At 39.0% G+C, this 25462-nt stretch overlaps 2 protein-coding genes across 4 annotated transcripts; one reads left to right on the forward strand and one right to left on the reverse strand.

Moving 5' to 3' along the window:
• The first annotated feature begins 3646 nt into the window (after window positions 1-3646).
• On the forward strand, window positions 3647-7712 carry LOC100268060 (protein NRT1/ PTR FAMILY 6.2). 3 transcript variants are annotated; one of them, XM_002281939.4, is made up of 6 exons: window positions 3647-3826; window positions 3952-4054; window positions 5353-5570; window positions 5747-6294; window positions 6383-6720; window positions 6943-7712. In XM_002281939.4, the coding sequence occupies exons 1-6, from the start codon at window positions 3824-3826 to the stop codon at window positions 7473-7475; spliced, it is 1743 nt and encodes a 580-aa protein (XP_002281975.1). In that variant the 5' UTR covers window positions 3647-3823; the 3' UTR covers window positions 7476-7712. The 3 variants fall into 3 exon arrangements, with proteins under 3 accessions (XP_002281975.1, XP_010656420.1, XP_010656421.1); XM_010658118.3 differs by having other exon boundaries at window positions 3649-3808; XM_010658119.3 differs by having other exon boundaries at window positions 3649-3790.
• Window positions 7713-15143: 7431 nt separating this feature from the next.
• On the reverse strand, window positions 15144-15752 carry LOC104880682 (uncharacterized). The gene has a single exon (XM_010658199.1). It carries the CDS (start codon window positions 15750-15752, stop codon window positions 15144-15146), a length of 609 nt encoding a protein of 202 aa, XP_010656501.1.
• Window positions 15753-25462: the final 9710 nt, after the last annotated feature.

Raw genomic sequence — 25462 nt, forward strand, 5'->3', positions numbered from 1 at the left:
ATCATCTTTTATATTTCGGAAAATAGTTGCGCTAAACCTTTTTAATTCCACAAAAGCTCTTATACCCACCTGATGAGAAAATCATAACACCCATATGCAGTTAGAAAAATAAAATGAAATAGAAGAGAAAATATTTACATGGTTGAACATAATTGCCTACGTCCATGGCGAGAGGGAGATTTGTTGGTATAAGATTAAATACTTATACAAAATATGTATTTTTGGGCTGCTGGGACTTTTTTTTTATTGATGAAGAATGCTGAATTTATACATGAACTTGTAACTTAAATGACATTAGAATAGCAGAAAATCAAGCTACTAGATGATGAACAACTACTTCCTATAAAATAGAAACCAAATCTTGACCAAATAAAAAAAAAGAAAATATCTAGATGTTGCAGATTTTGTGGAAGACTCCAGCTGCAATATTCAAAATTCAAATTCCAGCAAATACTAAGTCAAAATTCAACACTCCTCCTTGACTTCGTAGATGCAAACTCCAAGTCTTGCACGTAGACACTCAAACCAAACTTCGAAAGGGGTCTGCTTCTTTAACACTTTTGTTGGCAATATGTTCAGAAAATATACTGCTCTACTTGCAGTTTTAGCCCAAAATTGTTTGCATTCCATTTCAAGGATGGCATTTTTTTAGATCCACCAAACATTGTTTGCATTCCATTTCAAGGATGGCATTTTTTGAGATCCACCAACATCAGTATGCACCAGTTGCAGTTTTTGGGTTGCTCTCCAGGATATTTTCTTTGGAAAGGGAAGTTTAGTTTGCTTCCCATATTGACAAGTAGCACATATAAGAAGATCTTTTTCTAAGTCAGGAAGTCCTTCAACTATTTGATTTTTCTTCATGTAGAGCACATCATCATGATGAAAGTGCTCGACCCTTCTGTCCCAAAACATTGTTGTGCTATCTTGTTGTAAAATAGCAGTATGCTCATCTTCCAGTAAATTCAAGGCAAAACTCTTGCCCTTCATTTTTATGTTGAACACCTCTTTGCCTTCAGCATCCTTGATAATGCAATTCCTATCTTCAAAATAAACTTTAAATTCTTTCTCAACGAGCTGTCCAACACTGAGTAAGTTTTGGTCAATGTCAGGCACAAACAAAACATCATAAATGAGTTTCAAACCTGTTTGGCTTTCGATAGCAACCGTTCCTTTGCCCTTCACTGGAATTTACTTACCATTTCCAATTCTGACTTTGGAAATAGTTGTTCTATCAAGTTCTCTAAAGAGATCTTGATTATTTGTCATGTGGTTTGTACAACCACTATCCACAAGCCAGCTTTTAGAGGTGTTTTTATTAGCAAAACACGTTGCTGCAAACAATTGCTCCTCCTGACAATAGTCAACTACTGCATTAGTTTCTTCCTGCTGTTGATTTTTGCAAATCCTCTCCACATGTCCTTGTTTACCACACTTGTTGCATTTCACATCTGGTCTCCACCAACATTTTTGTGGAGAATGATTTGTCTTCTTGCAATGAGGACAAGGTGGAAAAACTCCATTTTTCTGGTTGTTGCCACACGACTTGTTGTTGTTCACCTTTCCATTTTTATGGCCTGCATTTTTCTGCATTCTTGCTTGAAATGCTCCTTCTGCAGTATCTCCTTGTCTCATGAGTCTTCTTTGTTCCACAGCCTCCAAGGAATGTAATAATTCTGTCAAGCTAATAGTTGACAGATCTTTTGAATTCTCCAAAGAGGAAATTGTAACTTCATATTTCTCAGGAAGTGTAACCAATATCTTTTGAACAATCTTCTCATTGGAAAATTCTTTTCCAAGCAGCCTAACTTTGTCTGCTATTGAAAGAAGTTGTGCAGCATAGTCTTTAACAGCATCAGACTCCCTCATTTTCTTCATTTCAAATTCTCGAATCAAGTTCATCACCTGCATGTTCTTGATTCTTTCATCTCCTTTGTATTCCTCCTTGAGATACTCCCAAATTTCTGCAGCTGAATCAATTTTCATAATTTTGATGAAAATTGATGGTGAAACTGCAGCAAACAAGCAAGCTTTCGCTTTAGCCTTTCTTGTCCTTCTTTCTTTATGCAACTTCATTTGAGCCACAGTTGGATTGGCTCCTAGGGGAGGAACTTCATAATTTTCTTCAACTGCTTCCCAAACATCAAGTGCTTGTAGATGAACTGTCATTCTAACAGCCCAAGTTTCATAATTGTCTCCATCAAGAATTGATGGTGCAACTGTGAGACTTGACTCTTCCATTGCTATATGATTTTAGAAGGTGTTTGGGTTCTCTCACCTCACTGGCCCCTCAAGATAACTATGGCTCTGATACCACTTTGTTGGTATAAGATTAAATACTTATACAAAATATGTATTTTTGGGCTGCTGGGACTTTTTTTTTATTGATGAAGAATGCTGAATTTATACATGAACTTGTAACTTAAATGACATTAGAATAGCAGAAAATCAAGCTACTAGATGATGAACAACTACTTCCTATAAAATAGAAACCAAATCTTGACCAAATAAAAATAAGAAAATATCTAGATGTTGCAGATTTTGTGGAAGACTCCAGCTGCAATATTCAAAATTCAAATTCCAGCAAATACTAAGTCAAAATTCAACAAGATTAAATTTACTAATGAAATTTAAGAATATACATTTTAAACTCTTTCAATTTTTCTCTACCCAAAACCTAATACACCCTTTGTCTTCTTTCGTTTCACTTTATATCTCTGACTGCGTGAATTCTGCTAAATTTCTTTCTGAAGTTGGTAAGGTAGCACACCACCACGACATGGGTGAACTACTCCTGCCCGCCAATAAAGTCAGCTGATCGATGAACCGACCATTCACCTCTTTGATTATATGGCCCCTACACTTTAGGCCTAAGATTTTGGGTTCAAAGCTCATAATGTCTCTTCCTGAGTGGAGTATCCAGCGTACACCTGTATGGTCGCAATCCCTATTGACTCCTCCAGTGATGAAAAGAACCAACGTTCAGTTAATACTGTTGAAAATTTCCATGTTCAACTTACATATAGACACTAGTTCTATACCATTGCAACTTAGCCACTTCCTTGACTGACGAAGTTGGCATGCCTTTGCAGCTAAGCCAGTTGTTTGATCTATCAATGCAGCCATCCCAATCGATTCTAAAAATGATAGTTGAGTATAACTCCTTGTAAAAACCAAATAATTGAATGGGCACTGTAATAACATTGTTTTCATGTCAAAAAAGGGCTGCTCATGTGATCAATAAAATAAAATTTCTCCCTCTCTTTTTGCCCATACAGAGACAAAGGAGTTAGCAAGGGAAAACAAAAGGTGGGAAGCATTTGCGCGCTCTTGTGGGGTAGCAAAAGCACTTGATGAAACTTGGAAGGGTTGGTGTACTGTGGTTCACATATATCCTCTGTAACCAAGAGGCTATTATCCTATCAAAAAGGAGAAGTGGTAACAAAAATGCCACGGGCATTGCACGTTCCAGATTCCATTTATTTTGCTCTTATACCTTCCTCTCTAACAAATCAACATCACCTTTAGTTTTTCTTATTTTTCTAAAAAATATCTGCTAAAACAACAAAATTTAAATCAGTCCCTAGAACCTTCCACATTGAAAATGGGATGAACCTAATCTCTTCCCAGCGGTGGCCTGTCTCAAGCTGGTAGTGGTGGGGCACTTTTAGTTGAACATGGTCTACATAACTTTGCCTATAAAAGGAGAAGCTCCCAAGATAGCTAAGTCGTCAATTGGAGCATAGAAGAGAGGAAGATTCTCACTTTCCTAGCTTTCAATCTTTTTCAGGTTTCAAGTTTTCCTACACTAAGAGTTGGCAAAATGGTTATTATTGAGTTACTTTTATTACTTCGTTTCTTAAGATACTCTTTTGAATCAATGACAGTTGGTACTTGTCATCTTGTTCATAGTTTAATTTTTTTTTTTTTAATTTTGTCTTAATCTCTCAGGAAGGGAAGATGAGTTGGACAGTTGCTGATGCTGTAGATTACAAAGGGTTCCCTGCTGATAGATCAAAAACCGGTGGTTGGGTGCCTGCTGCTCTTATTCTAGGTTTGTTAATCTCTTGTTATATATATCTGTAAGCTAGCTTCTTCATATATCATGTTTCCACCATCATTGATCCTTGTGGTTTGGCTTCAGCTTAGAACTCAAAACTATGCTCCATGGCCTATGTCTTTTTTCTCTTTCCTTTTCTTTCCTGGTTGGAAAACCAAAAGTGCATTATCTCTTCCTTTTCTTCTTCTTTGCTTGTCTGTTTTCTTGTTTGGACTATTCTGTTCATTCAAGGCCTTTTTCAAAATCAAAGAACTAATCATTTTCCATATGATCTTGAAGCTTGCTTCACGATGTTCAATTTCAATAGATCTGGGGACTTTAATTCCAATTCTAACATTTTCACAACACTTGAGTTTACAGTCCAGTTTTTAAAATCACATTCTATTTGCTTTAGTTGATGATAACATCCATACTTTCTGATTTTATTATTATTTTATTATTTTTTATTTTGTATATTTATATTAACTAGTTAAATGGGAAAAATATGTAGAGGCAAGAAAGGAAGGAGGGAGGGAGGGAGAGAGAGTTTTTCTAATGTGAAACTTTTCATTCACTCAGCATGTGATCTGTTGGTAATGAATTTTGAAAAGAATAGTAAGCAGGTGGTTCATGCTAAATGACCAACTAGCTAGGGAGACATAAGTAGAAAACAAAAGCTCATCAGAAGATTCTGCACTTCAGATACGAAACCTCCTCATCGGGTGTCAATGTTTCCCTAAAAGTCAACTCAAGTTCTTAATTTTATCTGCAAACTTTGCTTTGTTCTATTTTATTTGACTGGGCAGGAGGGGTATTTGATCTGTGAGGGAAGACAATCTGAGTGGGACCCTTAGAACACAAATCTTTACACTTTGCATATATATGATAATATTTCATGTCCTCTTTGAAAGTTTGTGGGGATAAGGCAGATATTCTATCTGGTTCACTCATGTGAAGTATGCAGATATACTCTTATTCCCATCCTCTTTTTCCCCACCTTGCTTTATACAATTATGCACCCAACTTTATAAAAGAACCAGCCCTTTTTATCATCTTACTGTCTTTTGTTATTCAAAAATTAAATTCTAATATGTACCTTATGAATTCCTTAATTTCTGATATTTTTAATTTTTGATCCTTGTCCCCACAATATAAATTATATTAGAAGTAAGAGGGAATCGAAAAAATGAAGAAGATCAGGAAATTTAGCAATTGTTTAGTTGAGAAAAAAAATATTTAAGTCTTTTTAGTCTTTAATGAAGTGAGTATTTTTTGTGGCACCTGAATTTACAGATCTCTCAAAATTTTGACAGGGATTGAAATATGCGAGAGGCTTTCGACCATGGGAATAGCAGTAAACCTTGTGACATATTTGGTTTCCACAATGCATCTGCCTAGTGCTACTTCAGCTAATACTGTGACAGATTTTATGGGCACATCCTTTCTCCTGTGTCTGCTTGGAGGCTTTCTTGCTGATTCTTTCCTTGGAAGGTTCAGAACAATTGCTATCTTTGCCACAGTACAAGCAATGGTGAGTGTAAATAGTCCAACAAATTCTATCTATAAAAATGATCCTTCTTTCCCATATGCCACCAGCACCACCACGTTTGGATGGAAAAATAAAATTGGTAATAAGGAATGAGCTACCCTTTGTTTTACTTTTATTCATTGTTTTTAATCTTCATTTTGGTGATAACTATGATTTAGGGTACTGGCATGTTAGCAATAATCACCAGACTGCCGCAGCTTCAACCACCTCCATGCAAAAATACTCCTACCCAAACATGCAAACAAGCCAATGGCTTCCAAATGGGAATTCTATACTTGGCCTTGTATCTGATTGCACTGGGGACGGGTGGCCTAAAATCGAGTGTCTCAGGATTTGGAACCGATCAATTCGATGACAAGGATGAAAAAGAGCAGTCCCAGATGATCTATTTCTTCAGCAGGTTCTTTTTCTTCATTAGCACAGGAACTTTGATGGCAGTTACCGTCCTCGTCTACATACAAGATGAAGTGAGTCGAAGCTTGGGTTATGGAATTTGTTGTGTCTCAATGCTTATAGCCATCTTGGTGTACTTTTCCGGGACTAAAAGATACAGATACAAGAAAAGTGTGGGAAGTCCCATTGTGCACATTTCCCAAGTTATTGTAGCTGCCATGAGGAAGAGGAAGATGGATCTTCCTTTTAATGCCAGCTTACTGTATGAGGATTCTGCTGAGGGTTCAAGAATCCAGCACACAGATCAGTTCCGGTGAGTAATTTTTATTCAACTAGAAATATTCAAGTAATCTTCTGGCATTATTTGTAACAATATTGATCTCATGTTTTTTCTGTTGTAGTTGCTTGGACAAGGCTGCCATTCTAGCAGGAGAGTTTGATAAAACTGCCAGTTCTGATCCAAACCCTTGGAAGCTATGCTCAGTGACAAGGGTAGAAGAAGTGAAAATGATGGCCAGGCTGCTGCCAATATGGGCCACAACCATCATATTTTGGACTACATATGCCCAGATGATCACATTTTCAGTTGAGCAAGCATCCACCATGGAGAGATCAATTGGCAATTTCCAAATTCCAGCCGGCTCTCTTACTGTCTTCTTTGTTGCAGCCATATTGATTACTCTGGCAGTTTATGACCGATTCATCATGCCAATGTGGAAGAAATGGAGAGGAAAGCCAGGTAAATTAGAAAGAAAAATAATTTTATGTGTGACTCAAGGGGATCAAAGCATCACCTTAAATGAATATGTGTTCTCTCTCTTTTCTCATTCTTTCCAATCTGATATCTCTAATGTTGATGAGATCGAGCAGGATCTTGGCCTCACCTAAGATCCCTAGACTAGAGTGTTGTTTCCTTGTTAATACTAAAGGCATGAGTAACTTATTAATCACTCTGCAACAGGTTTCTCCAGCCTACAGAGAATTGCCTTAGGCCTCATTCTCTCAATAGTGGGAATGACAGCTGCAGCACTAGCTGAGAGGAGACGATTATCTGTGGCAAAAGCCGTGGGTGACAACACTGCTACTCTTCCCATTAGCGTCTTCTTGCTGATTCCACAGTTCTTCTTGGTGGGTTCTGGAGAAGCCTTCATATACACTGGTCAGCTCGATTTCTTCATTACCCAATCACCCAAGGGGATGAAAACTATGAGCACTGGACTCTTCCTCTCAACTCTCTCGCTAGGTTTCTTTGTTAGTAGCTTCTTGGTATCGGTAGTGAAGAGGGTGACAGGGAGCAGAGATGGCCAAGGATGGCTAGCAGACAACATCAACTACGGAAGACTTGATTGTTTCTATGGGCTTCTAGCCATACTAAGCTTCATTAATTTCGCAGTATTTCTGGTTTGTGCAGTGTGGTACAAGCCTCAAAAACCTAATGATGGCATGCAGATGGAGACTATGGCTAATGGGTCATGCCCTGAGGAGAAGTGCTAGCTAGATAGTTATGAGCTAGTTAGGGTTGCACCCTTTGGATCTTTCTTTTGTTTCCAATGTGTATACAGCACGAAATGCATGGGGTTTGGTTGTTTTCTCTCTTTTAACTTGCATGAATAGAGTGGCTTGGTGTTTCTTTGATCTCATGTATACTTCGTCTGAATGAACATGCTGGCTGATCTCATCGCTTCCACTACAGTACTTTATCATCTAAGTTCCTTGTGATCTTTTCTCCTCTATCTATCGATCCAGTTATGATTACACTTAAGACTCATTTAGTGGTTGATGTTCAAATTCGGGCTTTGTGTTGTCATCGTTACAATAATCATATCACCTTATTACCTTACATTAATTTAAGTTATATTAAATGCCATCTAAAGGAAGAAATTAAATTTTAATGGGTATAATTAAACCTATGGTTTCGAATAGATAAAATAGATCATAATTATTTTCATGTTCATAACCATCTACCTAACTAGTCACTCAAGGAATGTTTCTTCTGTTGCCAATGGCATACATGAGTATGAAATGCTTTAGGTTGGTTTTTCTCTCTTTCATCTTCCTTCAATAGTGCGGCATTTGGTTGTTCTTTTATGTCATGTGTACTTGTTTTGAATGGACCTGTTTATTCAATTCATCGCTTTCACCACAGTATTACATCTAATCATGTTCCTTCTAATATTTTCTCCTTTATCCATATATCTATGATCTACTTATTACACTTGGACTCATTTAATGGGCTATGTTCAAATTTGGGCTCAATTATAAAACATATTTGGATTGGTTAAATTATCATTGTGTTGTCACCATTATAATCATTTCATTTGAGGAAAGAACTTAAATTTTAATGGGTATAAACCTATGATCTTAATTACATAAAATATATCATAATTATCTCCATATTTATAACCATCTAATTAACTAGTCACTTCTTGAATCTTTCTTTTATTGCCAATGTGTATATAATAAGAAAATGAATGATTTGATTGTTATTTTACATCATATATACTTGTTTTGAATGGACATGTTTGTTCACATCGTCTTCTGCTATCTATCCATCTATCTATGTAATCATTTCATGCAAACTCATTCAATGGTTATTATGTTCACTTGAACTTCATTATGGCACATATTTTGACCCATTAAATTATCGTTTTGTGTTCTTACCATTACAATAATCATCATGTCATATTATCACCTTATATTCATTTAAGTTATTATTATATTTTTCAATGTCATCTAATGAAAAATAAATAAATTTTAATGTAAAACCATTAATTTCTTTTATTTTTGATACAAAATTCTATTTTTCATTAAATAAATCATGTAGACCTTCAAAATCCAATCCATAAGTATTTTCATTTTTCTGCCTTCAAGTGAATTCGAGTAAATAATAGTAATAATAGTCTTCGTCTTTCACATTTCACAACTACTAGTATTAAATATAGTGTCCAACAAAAATATGTACATTGACAATAAATGGGCTCCTTCGAATAAAATAATAAATTATTATTTCATTGCTAATATTCTATATAATATGATATTCATCTTGGTTGTAAAGTTATATTTTATAACTTATTGGAAACATTTTGAATAATTGAAAGTGTCATTGAATAACAAATCATTAAATATTACTTCTATCAGTTACCTTTAAAGTTTCGGGGACCTCTACTATGATACTTATATTTTTCTTTGAATTGCTTTTAATTAAAATGTTTTCTCTAGCTAAAAGCGTTTTTGAGAAAATCATATATTAAGTGTTTTTTTATTATTTTAAATTAAGCATTATAAGTGATTTAAAGTATTTTCCAATTTTTTACTAAATGCCTAATTTTTCTTCAAAAACAATAGTATGAAAAAATATAAAATATATATATAAACTTTAAACTAGAAAAAGGAAAGAAAAATAAAAAATAAATTTAAAATCAATAAAATTATTTTATATTCTATTTTAAACTCATTTACTTATTTTTCCTTTTCTATGTAAAGATTAAATAATTTAAAAATATATAAAATTTTAACTTATTTTAATTATATTTAATTTTTTTTTCATATTTTTCATGTTCAAAACCAAACATGAGTAAAATATTTTCCTTAGTGCTATGTTTGGTTCCCGGAAAATATAAGGAAAGGAAAATAGAGAAGAAAAGTGAAATGAAAGAAAAAACGAAATAAAATAAAAAATAAATTTAAAATTAATAAATTATTTTTATATGTTTTTAAAAATTGATTTCACTTAATTTCCTCAATTATATAAGGATTAAATAATTTTAAAATGCATAAAATTCTAACTAAATTTAATAATATTTTTTTTTTTATATTTTTCATAATTAAATCAAATATGAAAAAATCATTTTCTTTAATTTTTTTTTTCTTTCCTTAATACTTTTTGCAGCTAAACATAAGCTTTTTATTTATTTAAATAAATTAAAACTTTATAATGAAAAGATTAAGGAAAAAAATAGGTTATACAATTCAACCTATTTACTAAATAGATTTTATGGATTATTTTTTATAATTTATATATATATATATAGTAAATGGCTTTTGAGTTGAGCCAAAGTCTAAGACACTATTGCCATTACTTAACATTGACTCAGACCTTAAGAGAAGTAAAGTAAATGGAATATGATGACAGGTATCCAATTATCATCTATCACTCTAAACTTTATTTTAATTTTCATGCATCATCATTGGTATTCTTTGAAGTGAAATGACTCAAAGAAATTTAAAGATTCATGTAACGCTGACAAAATAGATGAAGCCTCTACCATATAAACAACGAGTAGGAGTCATAGTTGTTGAGGCCTCGCGTCCCTGGTGATCCACGTAGTTGCCAAATGGATGGACGCACGATCTCAACCAATATAGATTCCTGGTTCAATCGTTCCTGCAAAAGGCGTCCGGACAGGGCGTCTGGACACATCCTCCGATGGTTTTGTCAGCCATGGTTAGAGAGAATAATCAGTTGGTCTTTTACTAGGTATAGCAAGCTTACCTTCCTCTTTGTGTGAAGGTCCATATATATCGTATCAGAAGCTCTATCTCCATCTTTAATGATAAGGAGATATTTTGGCTTGTCATGATGTCTCTAGGTGGTGACAGGGTCATCATCACCCTATGGGCGACTGACAGAGATCGTGGGAGGCGCCGCAGCTGTCAGAGATCGTAGGAAGTGACTTGCCATCATTCTTGTCTTTTCACTCTGCAGGTGGTGGAACGTGGGCCGTGGTAGGCTGTCAGAATGACGTAATAAGACTTGCTTACTTTAGTCAACGATCCGGACAAACATATCCGGATAGGATATGTCGGTCGTCCGGATGTGATATGACGGTCGTCTGGGTGTGATGTTTGAGAGTGTCGTGTGCCTCTCCCTGAGGAAGTCCGGATAGGAGAAGCGCGCCACGTGTCTTCTTGGGGAAATCCGGATGGGGATAATCCGGGTAGAAACGTGTGCCACGTGTCATCAGTAAATGTGTGCCACGCGTCATCAGGGGGAGGGGTCCCTACAATGCCCCCCTTTTTAACTTGCCTATTTTGCCTGAGCAGAATGCGCGGGTTAAAAATATTTGTTTTTTGAAACTGAGGTTACTTTTTTGCGCTCATTGGGCCACGTGGCGCGCGGGGGCGAAGAGAGAGAGAGAAGCATTTATGATGAGCTGCCGCCTCTGGGTATTCCCAGGCAGCGTGTCGTTTCAATGATGGCGCAGCTGAACGGTTAGAATACCAAGAGGCTGTCTTAGTATAAATAGCAGACTGTTCCTTCCTCTTGCATTTTTTCCTTTTGTGTTTTTTTTTTTGTAGTGTTTTCTCTTCTACCTTCTGCGTATCTTCGTTATTGAGTGAAGCTCTAGGGTTTCCTACAGGCAATACTCGTGTCGTGACAGTGACTGTACTGCGGATTTCATTTCCATTTGCCAGTTTACACTCGGTATGTTCTCTATTTCTGTTTTCTCTTTGTTGTGTTTGGTTTGTTTGGGTGTTTCTGGCTTGCTGGGCAAGTTGTTTGCGACTGGGTGTCGATATTGGTTTCTAGGGTTTTTTCGGGGGGTTTTGCTTGTGTTTTGGGTGTGTTTAGGATTCCTGTTGCCCCTTTGTACCTTTTTTGGGCTATTGATTCTTGTTTGGGGTAGAGTTAAGGTTGTGGGGTCGGATTTTGCTGTGTTTGACTGTTGGCATTCCTCCATGTAGATTCATTTTCAGCCCCAGCCTAAAAAATGTCTGCGAACAAGGAGGATACTTCATCCAGCTCGTCCGGCGATGCTCAAGCTGAGAAAGTCGTGGATAAGTTGAATGTGAGGGAGTTTTGCGAACGCTTCTGCATCCCAAATGGCGTGTTTGTTGAACTTACGAACGGAGAGGTCGTGTCAACTGAAAAAACTGAGGACAACTCTATCGTCTTTATCAAGGAGCAGTTCAATGCTGGGCCCCGGTTCCCTCTGCCGTCGTTGTTCAAGGAGTTCCTTCACTTCACCCAGATTCCTCCGGCTTATATTCATCCCAACATGGTCCGGGTGCTGATGGGGTGCAGCATTCTAGCCATGCTGTTCAATCTGGATCTCTCATTGCTGGAGGTTCTCTTCATTTATTCGATCAAGAAGGTGAAAAATGACATCTTCAGTTTTGTCGCGAGCCTTCCCTCGCTTCAGCTGGTGACCTGCCTTCCGGACTCGACCAAGGGGGCCGCCAAGGGACATGTGCTGGTCAAGGGCCTATGGGCGGGTTTGGTGGTGCATCCGGATAGGTCGTTCGCTCCCAACCAGTCGTTGAAGGTCCCAGGTATGACTAAATTACTTTCTGTCTTTTCGTGGTTTGTGAGCTTATGTCAACATTGTTAGGTGGCTGACATACTTTGCTTTCTTGAGTGCAGGCCAGGAAAAAAGGGGGAAGCTGGTGGAATGGGTGGAGAAAGCCTCGTTCGACCGTTTGAATAGGCTTTTTGAGATTGCGGCGGCCGAGAGGAGTTGTGAAACGCTACTCTCCGCGCAGAATCTCCGCTCGGTTACCCGGGAGCCCTAGCCGTATGTGCTGAACATACTCCCGAGGCGGCTGCCCAAAAAGGTGGTGGCTGGGGAGCATTTTGTTCTCAAAGATCTCCCGTTCTACGCGGCGGTGCGAAAGGCAGACTCTCGATCCCGCAAAGCCTGTCTCAACAAACAGGAGGTGAAAAGGCAAGAAGGACTTTTGCGGAAGGCTCCTGAGGATAAACGCCCCGCGTCCTCTCCACCTACTGGTGCCCCAACGAAAAAGAAGAAGAAGATGGTTCTTAATAAGGGGAAAGAAATAAAACTTCCAACTCCCCCAAAGGAAGTGGCAATGTCGTCTCCAACTTTTGTGAAGAAAATAACAATAAGAGAGCCAGAGCTCCCCGCCTTGCCCTCTGTTTCAAGCGGCTCCAAACGTCTTGTGGGGCTAAACCATTCGGGGCCTTCAGTGTCAGCGTCCGGACGACTGGCTCTTCTGGCTGAGGAAGCGACTTCAGTAAATCAGCCCGGCTCTCCCCATCCGGACACGGATGCAGCAGGGGCCTTTTGTGCTGAAGCATTGCCTCCTATGGCACCCCCAACGGAAGAAACGGGGGCAAAAAGTCAGGGTTTGCCTCCTTGCGAGCCAAGCCCCCTTGCCTTTGTATCGGTGAAGGGGCCTGCTATAAGGAGGTCTTGTCCAGCCCATGACTTGAAGTCTAGCCTCATCGGGCAGCTTCAGGATCGTTTCTTGGAAACCATCGAAGTCAGCTGCTCGTCCGTCCAGGATGATCATCCGGAGGGTAGTGAGACGGAGATGGCAGAAGAGAATCCAACCGTCCTGACGCTGGTCCCGGATGGGGGTTCACCTGGAGAGGCCCAGCCGGCCGAGAATGAAAGGGTCCCGGACCCGAGGGAGGAGTCACTCCCTAATGCCTTGTCAGGGGGGAGTCTTGTTGATGATGCAGCTTGCATCTCTGCTAGCCCTTTTAGCTACGCGGAGTTGGGAGAGATGCTGAAACGGATTCCATCCAGATCAGATATTGTTGTGCCTTCAGCAAAAATGTTCGAAATGACAGAAATGGTATAATTTATTTCTTGATTTTTCTCGTCATATTGATGTGTTTGTTACATGGGTTGTAATTTTTGCACTTCTTGCTTGTGGGTTTTTCTACAGCTGGTGAGCGGTATTCGCGGCATGGCTCAACAACGTGATCTTTTTTCTGACCTGCTGCGGACTGCTGATTATATGAAGGCCTTCGTCTCTCAGCGAAAAAACAGTGAAGAAAAGCTACGCTTGAGACTGGAGCAGGCCGAAGCCAGTTTATCCGCTACTCGAGAGGACAACGAGGCTCTCCACATAAAGCTAACTGAGGCAAAGAGTCGGGAGGAATCTATAGACGCCCGCCTGCATAAGGCGGAGGACGAGATGACCCAACTGAAGGGGGAAGTGAGACAACTCCGGACAGAGGTATCTATTGAGAAAAAGCAGAGAGAGGATTTGCAGTTGCGTTTATCAGTACAAAAAGAAGAGCTGGAGGCTGAGTTTGCTGCGGAAAGGGATGAACTTGAAGCGGACTACCAGAAGCAGGTAGATGAAATGTATTTCTTCGGCTACCGTTGCTGTATGAAGAAACATGGTATCAATCGGGATGTCCCTTCGATTCCTCCGAGTGATGAGGAGAAGCTGCCCGGCAAGCCTTCCCAATGAAAGCTTTTCTTTTTGTAAAATTTTTTTTTTTTACTACTATCTTCTCTCTGTATTTTGTAGTCCGGAGACCTCCTTGTATACAATTTCACAAGTATTAATAAAACATACTTTATTTATTTTGTACTTGTGTCTTTATTTCACTGGTAATACTGTTTTAAATTGGACGCATTCCACGGTCTGAGTAATAGGGTTCCGTCTAGCTTTTGTAGATGATAGGCTCCACTTTCACTTGTCTTAGATACCATATAGGGGTCTTCCCAGTTGGCTTGAAATTTTCCCACTCTTACCTCAATAGTATTTTCGAAAACTTTTCTAAGGACCAACGTACCATTTTTGAAGCTTCTGGGCCTTACTTTGCGATTGTAATGAGCGGATGCTCTCTGTTGATAATCTACTATCCGAATGGATGCAGTTTCTCTTACTTCGTCTGCCTAGTCCAAATTTCTTTCTAACTCCGTATTTGCATCATCCTGCCTTCCTGCCTCGGTCCGGATAGTGGATAGCCCTATTTCAGTAGGAATGATTGCGTTCATACCGTATGCGAGGGCGAATGGAGTGTTTCCTATCGGACGTTCGGGTGTGGTTCGATAAGCCCATAGGACGCCGGGTAGCTCCTCCACCCACTTTCCTTTGGCTTGCTCGAGCCTCTTCTTTAAGGCAGTGATTAGGGTCTTGTTTGTGGCCTCTACTTGCCCATTACTTTGAGGATAACGCGGTGTGGAGTATGAATTCCGGATGTAGTTTCGAACAGAAATTCCGGAAAGCGATGCTATCAAACTGTGGACCGTTGTCGGCTATAATGGTTTGGGGGATTCCGAAGCGGCAAATGATGTTCTTCCACACGAACTTGGTGACATCTTTGTCTTTGATGCTAGCGTATGCTTCAGCTTCTACCCATTTACTGAAGTAATCTGTGGCGACGAGCATAAATTTCTTTTGAGCGGGTGCGGCTGGTAGGGGTCCTACTATGTCCATGCCCCACTGCACGAAGGGCTAGGGGCCTGAAATTGGCTTCAATGTCCCCAACGGTACATGTGGTATGGGGCCATGCCTTTGGCATTTGTCACATTTTTTGACATAGGTTGTCGCATCCTTCTTCATTGTGGGCCAATAATATCCTTGCGAATGGGCCCTATGCGCCAAAGATCGACCTCCAGAATGATTTCCACATACTCCCTCGTGCAATTCAGCTAATACATACAGGACCTCTGAGTGGTTTAGGCACCGGAGATAGGGACCTGTGAAGGACCGCTTGTATAAGTGCCCCCCGATCAAGGTGAAACGGGCGGCTTGCACCCGGATCTTGTGTGTCTGCTTGGGATCCTCGGGTAGAGTGCTTGTCCGAAGGTACTCTATAATGTCGTTCGACCACTCTTGGCCGTCTGCTTGGTTTGCCTTAATGGCATTGCAAGTGGAAGCTTCCGCGACGGAAGGGTTGGCTTGCACATGTATAGGCAACAATATGGCTTCTTTAATGGGGAGGGAGACAGTTATGCCTACCAAGGCGTCGGTGCGCCCATTTTCAATTCGTTTTAGTTTTTCGATCGTCCATTCGGTGAACCGCTGTAGGGTGTCTCTTACTTTAGCCAGATATCGCGTCATGTGCGCATCCTTAGCTTCGTGTTCCTTCTGAACGTGCCTTACCACGAGTTGGGAGTCACTATAGATCCGGAGCTTAAAGACGGATAGAGCCAGGGCGAGGTCCAATCCGGATAGGATGGCCTCATATTCCGCTTCATTGTTAGAGGCGGGGAACCCTAACCGGATGGCTTGCTCCAGATGTTATCCTGTTGGTGATTGCAGCAGGAGCCCTACTCCGGATCCTGATGATCGTGAGGCTCCATCAACCCGCAAAGTCCACCACTTTTTTTCACTTGGTTCGTTGCACTGGATAGGCCTTCGGGAGTATTCCAGCACGAAGTCAGCCATAACTTGGCATTTCATGGACAGCCTGGGTTGGAACTCGATCCCATATTCGCTTAACTCTATGGCCCATTAAAGCATTCTTCCGGTTAGGTCTGGCGTGTGTAGAATGTTGCGAAGGGGTTGGTCAGTTAACACGACCACCGGGTGGGGTTGGAAGTAAGGACGGAGCTTTTGGGTGGCACTCCGAAGGGCTAAGGCCGTTAGCTCCATTTTTTAATACCTGGTTTCTACATCCGCCAACGCTCTGCTGACGTAGTAGATAAGTTTCTGCTCCTTGGGTGAGGGGCAGTGGAATAGAACAGCGCTGATTGCCCACTCTGATACAGCCAGATACATGTACAATTTTTCTTTAGGGATGAGGCTGCTCAGGATGGGCGGTTGCATAAGGCAATGTTTAATTTTCTCAAAAGCGCTTTGACAGCTGTCTGTCCATCCGTTCGCTCCAGCTTTTCGTATCGCCAAGAAGAAGGGTCGCAACTCATCAGTGAAGCGGGCTATAAAACGTCCTAGCGCGACGAGTTTGCTTGTGAGGCGCTGTAATTCCTTTTTGCTCCTGGGGGTGGTGTTTCCATGACTGCCTTGACTTGATCCGGGCTAACCTCTATCCCCCTTTGGCTGACCATAAATCCCAGGAATTTGCCAGCACTTACGCCAAAGGCGCATTTGGAAGGATTCAGCTTCATGTCATACTTTCTTAAGAGTTGGAAGACTTCTTGTAAGTGGAGGACATGTTCCTCTCGGGTTTTGCTTTTAACCACAATATCCTCAATATATACTTCTACTATGTGGCCGACCAGAGGCTTGAAGATTTTCGTCATCAGTCTCTGATAAGTGGCGCCAGCGTTTTTGAGTCCGAATGGCATGACTTTGTAGCAATAAAGGTCATGCGGTGTTATGAAGGCTGTTTTTTCTTCGTCAGCCGGGGACATGGGGATTTGGTGGTATCCGGAGAAAGCGTCCAAGAAGGAGAGCAGCCCCTGCCCAGCAGTGGAATCCACAATTTGATCTATACGTGGCAAAGGGAAATTGTCTTTTGGGCATGCATTTGTTGAGGTTGGTATAGTCGACGCACACCCGCCATTTGCCTTCTTTTTTTGGTACCACCACTACATTTGCCAACCAATCCGGGTAATCCACTTCTCTGATGAATCCGGCTTCTAGCAACTTGTCAATCTCATTCCGGATAATTTTTTGTCTGTCCGGGTGAAAGCGCCTAACCCTCTGCCGGATGGGTCTTGTTGTTGGCAAGACGTTAAGCCTATGAGAGGTAATGAATGGATGAATTCCCTTCATATCAGAATGTGCCCATGCGAAGATGTCATGGTTTTGTCTAAGGGTGTTCTGCATGCTCCGGGTCTATTCTGGTGTCAGGAGAGAACTGATATTCGTAAGGTGAGTACCTTCTTCCGAAATTTGAATTGCTTGCAAGGGATCCGCTGCCAGTGGATCTTTGTCCGCCGGACCCAATAATTGCTATTGGTCACGTGCATAGCTGGACTCAAGGAGGAATGCATCCTCCTGGCTGGTCTCTACTTCTCGTGCTATATGGTAGCATTGGCAAGCGGCTAACTGGCTGCCATATAGGTCAATTTGCCCATCCTTGGTAAGGAAACTTACCATTTGATGATATGTAGAGGGGATGACTTTCATGTAGTGTAGCCATGTGCGCCCCAAGATGACATTGAAGGGTGATAAATCTTGTACCACCAAAAATTGTACGTTGAGAGTGACTGGGCCAGCTTGGACCAGCAGTACAATATCTCCCAAGGAAGTAGTTGACGACCCGTTGAATCTGGACAAAATTCGCCCAGGATTTTCGAGGCTTGTGAAACTGTGCCCCATGTGGCCTGTGAAACTGTGCCCCATGCTGCTCGTAACAACTTTTGTCTCTTTCGTTTGGAGTCGTACTCTTCGTCAGATGGGCCTCCGTTAATATCGTTTATAACGGCTTTGGGGGCGGCTGGGGCCTTGGGGGCTTCAAAGTTGTGATTTCGGGAAGCGTCTCTACCTCTAGCATCTGAGCGGAGGTATTGCTTTAAATGTCCCGCCTTTATGAGCCTTTCGACCAAATAATAGAGGCACCTGCATGTCTCAGTTGTGTGACCATGCTCCTTATGGAAGACATATTTTTTACTATGATCTCTTCGGGATGGGTCTGTTCCGAGGGGTCTAGGCCACCTGAAGTCGGTCATGTCTTGGATCATAGGGAGAAGTTTCTCATAGGATATGGAAAGGGGTGTGAGGGGCGGCCTTTCCGGGCGACTTGGCCCTTCCTGCCTTCGATCGGACGGCTTTGGCTGGTCCGAAAGTTTGGCACTACTTCCCGCGCCACTTCTAGATGTCTGCCCAACAACCAAGACTTGCTGGGTGGCTGCTCGCACATCATCTTTGAGCATTGAGTATTTGTTCGCACGCCGGAACAAGTCGTCCATCGTCGCAGGAGGCTTTTTAGTGAGTGATTCAAAAAATGGAGTGCCTAGACAGATGCTTAGCTTGAAGATCTACAGGACAACATCCATGTTGTAAGCCTCTACCTATAGTATGGCCTGACCAAACCGCTTCACGAACTCCCTTAAGGACTCGTTATCCTGCATTTTTATGTTTTGCAGAGTGCTGATGTTTTACTTACGTCGAGCGGAGCATAAGTATTGTCCCACAAAGGCCTCTGATAGGTCTCTGAAATTACCAACAGAGTTGGGAGGTAGGCGATGAAACCATGAGAGGGCCTGCCCTTGTAGGCTGACGGGAAATACTTTGCATAGCAGCGCGTCATTGCCTATATCAAGAGTCATGAGCTGTCGATAATGCATGATATGGTCGAAGGGGTCGCTGGACCCATCGTATGTGGAGAATTTGGGCACAAGGAATCCCCTTGGGGGCTCGTAATGAATGATATGAGAGCAGAAAGACGTGGAGAGCATGTCGTCCAGCCTTTTGCTGATAGAGCCAATGGGTGGCTCATTCGGGAGGTTTTTCCCAGCTTGTTGTACCGCTAGGTGCGGTTGAACGTTCTGCACCATAGGGGTGACCATGGGGTCACGGTGCGGGAGAACGTTCTGCACCATAGGGGTGACCATAGGGTCAGAGTGTGCTCCTCAGGTTGTGGCTACTGGCGGCCTTGGCCTCCTAGGCTCTTGTGGGCCTAATCTCGCACGCATTGAGTTTGACAACTGAGGTCTTTTAATGCGTTGTCTTTTTGCTGAAAAATGAGTAGAGTCTGAGCTTTCCTCATGGGGAGCTCGGTGCATGGGAGTGTGTGGCTCATGTGACCTAACGTTGTATGTTTCTGGGATGGCTCCTGCTGTCCCAGGGTATATTAACTCTGGCTCTGGCCTTGAGTTTGCTACCTGGCCTCTTGAACGCTGACGATGGGGAGGCCCCGTCGATGAAGCCTAGATGCGTAGTACCGCGTTTTCTTCTCTTAACCTTTCGGTCTTCTGGAGGAGAGCTTGCAGTTTTCGTTTGCTTGCCAACTGTCTTCTTTCGATGGCTTGGCGCCATTCAGAATTATCTTCCTCTCCCCTACCAGATGAACGGCTTCGGGAAGGTGTGACCATCTTTGCCGGTGACTGAATCAGCGATTTTCCCACAAACGGCGCCAATGTTGAGGCATCGCGTCCCTGGTGATCCATGTAGTTGCCAAATGGATCGACGCACGATCTCAACCAATATAGATTCCTGGTTCAGTTGTTCCTGCAAAAGGCGTCCGGACAGGGCGTCCGGACACACCCTCCGATGGTTTTGTCAGCCATGGTTAGAGAGAATAATCAATTGGTCTTTTACTAGGTATAGTAAGCTTACCTTCCTCTTTGTGTGAAGGTCCATATATATCGTATCAGAAGCTTTGTCTCCCTCTTTAATGATAGGGAGATATTTTGGCTTGTCATGATGTCTCTAGGTGGTGACAGGGTCATCATCACCCTATGGGCGGCTGACAGAAATCGTGGGAGGCGCCGCAGCTGTTAGAGATCGTAGGAAGTGACTTGCCATCATTCCTGTCTTTTCACTCTGCAGGTGGCGGAACGTGGGCCGTGGCAGGTTGTTGGAATGACGTAGTAAGACTTGCTTACTTTAGTCAACGATCCGGACAAACATATCCGGATAGGATATGTCGGTCGTCCGGATGTGATATGACGGTCGTCCGGGTGTGATGTTTGAGAGTGTCATGTGCCTCTCCCTGAGGAAGTCCGGATAGGAGAAGCGCGCCACATGTCTTCTTGGGGAAATTCGGATAGAAACGTGTGCCACGTGTCATCAGTAAATGTGTGTCACGCGTCATCAGGGGGAGGGGTCCCTACAATAGTGATATGATGTGAATATGACAAGATACAACTTGCTATTCCCCTTGCTTAAGTACCACCAAATTGATTGCTTCTTACTATGCGACAATGCATTTAGGTCCTCCAATAATATCATCACGTCTAGAAGCAAAGGAAAATCTAAAATAAAAATTCTATTATTTCGCAAAAATTTGAGGTTTGGTTGGAAAAAAATGTTAAAGATAATGTTTTTCAACTTAAAAATATATTTAATAATGAATAATAATTAAAAATGCAAAAAAAGTTTAAAAAAATTTAAACTCTAGAGATTCCAAATGAATTTTCTTTCTCTTCCACGCACGTTTTCTAAGCAATCAAACAAAAGGAAAAGAAGTACAAATCTCGCATGTCATGGGGGAACTTGGGAGATCCATTTTCAATGTAGCTGAATGGAAGTAGATACATTCTCCACCCGTTATTTCGAATCTTTATCATCAAAATGGAAAGTGGCTAGCTTAGAGTTAGATCCCAGATCCACCAACAATGGTGTTGGCTTATGGTATAGCCTATGACCTTATTGAAAAGGAGCGAATTGGAGGCGAGAGTTCACCCTGGATCCCTCGATCCTTGCAATGATGTCGTAGAGGGTGGCTCTTCAATAATGGAAAAGGCTGGGATAAGAGCCACAAAACTTGCATGGTATTAGACCATCCTGCGGATCCATTTTCACTGTAGCTGAAAAAGAAGCCCATGTCCATATTCTCCACCCTTGTTTTGGAATCTTATAAAAAATTTTCAAATTCCTCACTTTAAGACTTTAGAGAAAGAGCACACATCCACCACCGTCCAAAAGGCAAAATTTTCCAGAACATTGTGGGCTTCTGGAGTTGTAATCATCAGGGTAGGTGCTTGTCTCTATGTGTAAACCTATATAAAACTCCAAGAGAAAAAGGAAAAAAGAAAAAGAAAGTAGAGAATCGCAATGAGGCTTAGCTGGGATCATGAAGTAGGCAATGATGCCTATGGGTGTGACTTGCACATTGGCGATTGACTTGGGGATGTAACACTCTTCACTGGTATTCTACTGTTGTGATTATGTCCCTAGCACATTGGAATGGTCATGTTCTCCTTTTGGAAATTAAAAATAATAATAATAAGAAGAAAATTTGGAAGAAGGTACATTCTTCCAAAATCTTTTTTTTCCCTTGAATTTTTTTTTTTATGAACGACAATCAAAATATCTATATATATACATTTTATTTTTTAAATTTTCCCTGTTATTTCTTTCTCTCCATTTTTCTTTTTGTATGTAATAATTTGTGAGAAAAAATAATTTTTTTGTTTAAAAAATTTCCTTCCCTTGCCCTGAAATATGGGATGTCAATCTTCTCTCATTTTGTTGTCAAGTATTGGAACCGATCGACAGAGAGTTTGGAAAAAAAATGGATGAGCAACTCCAAATCCATGGCAACTATGAACAGTGACGAGGGTGGAAGAGCTAAAAATGATGATCAGAATGCTGCCGATTGGGCCGCAACCTTCACTTGTTGGGCTGTTCATGCACAAATAATAACCTTCTTGGTGGACTAAGCTTCTTCCATGGACACTTCTTTTGGAAAATCTCCTTCATTCCATGTCTAGTTAGTTTATCGAGACAACAATGACCATTCTCATCAGGAGGAAGCCGAGGTAAATCAATGGAATCTCCAAAGACAGTCGTAAACTTAGAAGTACATCCACTCCTTTTCTTTTACCTCCTTTCACATTGTTACCTTTGTTCATCATCAGTTAACCGAAACCTCGTTAAAATATTTTTGTTAATGATCAGGTCTCACAAGTTTGCAAAAGACAGGTCTTGTGATATCTGTAATAGCAACAAAAGTTGCAGCAGGTATGGAGGTGAGGCGACTGAAAGTGATTAGAGTCGTCAGCAGCACCACTACATCAAGTCTGCCCATAAGCAGCGCATTCATATTGATTCCTCAGTAAGCAGTAGTTGGTATTGCAGAGGCCTTTATAGCAGCGGTGACAATTTGAATTTGTGGGTCGTATGATCTTAGTCCTCTTCAGTCCCTGGCCTGGGCTCTTAGTCCTGATACCGAATGGAAGGCCCATGCTAGCTCCATGCAGGAATAAGTCTGACAAGCCTTACTAGAGCCGTCAATGCTTCCAAATATGACTTTTGTATTTAATAATGAATTCGAGTTAGTTGGTAAGAGGATTTAAGTCTTTACAGTAGTGTTGATGGTTGGTATTAATGTTAAGAGCCTCCAAATATGACCTTCCTATTTAATAATTAATTCGAGTTAGGTATAGTCAGAAAGTTAGGTTAATTAATGATTCCTCATCATACTTGATTCAAACTCATGAAAACCGTCTCTACTTTGGTAAGCCTTAATAATCAAATTAAGTTATGCCAAAAGAGTTAGGTCTTTTTAGTAGCGTTTGTGGATTATATTAGTGTCAAAACTTCCAAATAAGACATTCCTATTTTATAATCAATTCCAATTAAGTCAAATTAGATTAATTAGCAATCTATCGTTCTAACAGGATAACCACTACCAAAGTTGAACTGATTGAATTCCATCTTTAACCATAAACTAATAACTTTTTTAATTCAATAATCAGTGTGATTCTAAAATCATTAATGACAATAGTGAAGAGGATTTGGGGAGATAAAGATTGTGGACAAAATTGGCTATCACCTTCCTAACTTGGAATGCAAATTAATGGAATGGTTTATGCTAGTGAAGGTGATTAAATTAAGACTTCAATGCCAGCTCACACCCTGATCCGCTCTCATGAATAAAGCATACAGAGTTAACAAATTTTCAAATCAGTTTTCATATTGTTTCTTGTTATTAAAATTAATATTTTAATTTTATACATTAGTCTTATTAATAAACAAAAGACCTAATGGATAACAATAAGAAAATATGGGGATTAGGTGATTTTAGGAAAAACAATTACAAATATTTTTTCAATATTTATGCCTACTTTTGTAATAAACAATGATTAAAAATATAGTTATCATATTTATGAAGAATGAAAAATAATATGTTTTAATAGTTTTAATCAATGTTTTCATAATTAGTCATTGAAAAAGTTATTAATGGTTGAATCATAATATATGAAATTATATTATTAAATAAAAATTTAACCACTTCACCTAAACAATCTATTTCTATGTCTATATGGTATTGTATGTAATACTTAAATTTTTAAAGAATTTCATATGATAAATTATTAAATATAAGATTAAATTTGTAAAAATGATTCATTGTTAGACTTTAATTATTCTCATTGTTAAACAACAAAATAAAACTTATCACTTAAACCTAAGAAAACACCAAATATCTTTCACTCCTACAAATTCAACACTTATTATTTCAATGCTCGTAATTTAGTATTAACGTTTTTCGATAATTCATTTTCACTTTTATCAAATACCACCTAAGTAGTTTCATTATGTACAATTTTTGTAAATTATACATTTTCTTTATTCTAATAAAAATTTATAAGAGCTTGTTTTGACCATGATTATAGTAAAAGTGTACAAAAGGCTTCTATAAACACTGATCTCATAAGAATTAGGGAAAGTGATTCACATAGCATTTTTGGTAATGTTTAATAAAAAAAATGTTTTAATATTGATAGATTACTAAAAGAATATAAAATTTAATTATAAAAAAATAATAAATTTTTCATAGGGAAAGAATATATAAACAAACATGTTGAAAGAATATACATGTAAATATATACATTATTTGAAAAACTAAAAAAATATATGCAAAGAGTTAGATTATTAGAAAACACTCGGTCGATCCTAAAAGAAAATTATATGTAAACAACTAGATTATTATATATAAAAAAATATATAAACATCTACATATAATCGATTGTGGATTAGAAATTGTTTTTTTATCTCTATAGTTAATATAAAGGTTTTTTCATGTAAATTTCTTATATCTTTTTTTTTTATTACTTTGATTATTCTTAATATCTTTAGATTTTAATTTGAATTAATTCCTCATCGCTTATATTTCAATTTTTAAAAACACTCTTTAACTTTTTGAGTGTCAACCTATTTGACAAATGATTTTTCAACTTGTAATATTTTATAGAAAAAAAATTCATATATAATGAAAATAATATCAAACACGTTCTTAATAATATTAAACGCATTCTTATCTAATAAAAAGTAACTAAAAAAATCTTTTTATTTATTAATGGTCGAATTAAACATCAATTTTCAAAGTTTTGTATACTCTAATTACATCATTTCCATAAACGCATAATTCTCTAAAATTATACTTTACCATAATTACATCATTTTCCATAGAAGCATAATTCTCCAAAATTTTAATTATGATATTAGATTTAGTAACTACTAACTACGTATTAATTTGGTCATTTCCTGTCCACGTGCTGTAATGCAACTTGGATAAAAATAAGGGAAAATTATCTTTTGGGGGTACATGGGCCCCCAAATTAACAAAAGGTCCATATAACTCTTCAAATTGAGTTGAAGGATATGAAATAGTAATGGACAAATATACCCTTTAAGAACACATATAAAATATTTTATAAAATTAAGTTAAATAATTTTTTTTCAATAATTTTTTTTTCAAAAATACTAAATTAAATAAAAGTAGTTTTCAAAAAAATTAAATTAAATATTTTTTTTTCAAAAATATTAAATTAAATTAAAGTATTTAAAAAAAATTAAATTAAATATTTTTTAAAATATTAAATTAAATAAATTTATATTTAAAAAAAATTAAATTAAATAAATTTATTTTTAAAAAAATTAAATTAAATAAAAGTATTTTAAAAAATATTAAATTACATAAAAGTATTTTTTAAAAATATTAAATTAAATAAAAAATATTAATTTTTTTCTCAAAATCAATAAAGGGCAATTTTGAAAATACTGAAAGATAATATCCTTCAACTCAATTTTCATACTTTTATTGGGTCTTGGGCTCAATTTGAAGAGTTACATGGACCTTTTGTTAATTTGGGCCCATCTACCCCCAAAATATAATTCTCCCTAAAAATAAATAAAAATAAAAAAAGAGAAAAAAAAAAAAAAGGAAAAAGCGATTTCATCATCCAGATGATAAG

The sequence above is a fragment of the Vitis vinifera genome, chromosome 11, assembly GCF_030704535.1.
Source record: "Vitis vinifera cultivar Pinot Noir 40024 chromosome 11, ASM3070453v1".
NCBI lineage: Eukaryota > Viridiplantae > Streptophyta > Magnoliopsida > Vitales > Vitaceae > Vitis > Vitis vinifera.

Excerpts from the sequence above, each read along its gene's own strand:
- LOC100268060 (XM_002281939.4), top strand. Across the intron at positions 5,571-5,746 it reads TTGCCACAGTACAAGCAATG|GGTACTGGCATGTTAGCAAT; the intron begins GTGAGTGTAAAT and ends ACTATGATTTAG. Across the intron at positions 6,721-6,942 it reads GAAATGGAGAGGAAAGCCAG|GTTTCTCCAGCCTACAGAGA; the intron begins GTAAATTAGAAA and ends ACTCTGCAACAG.
- LOC104880682 (XM_010658199.1), bottom strand. The coding sequence starts at position 15,752 with ATGACGCGATATCTGGCTAAAGTAAGAGACACCCTACAGCGGTTCACC.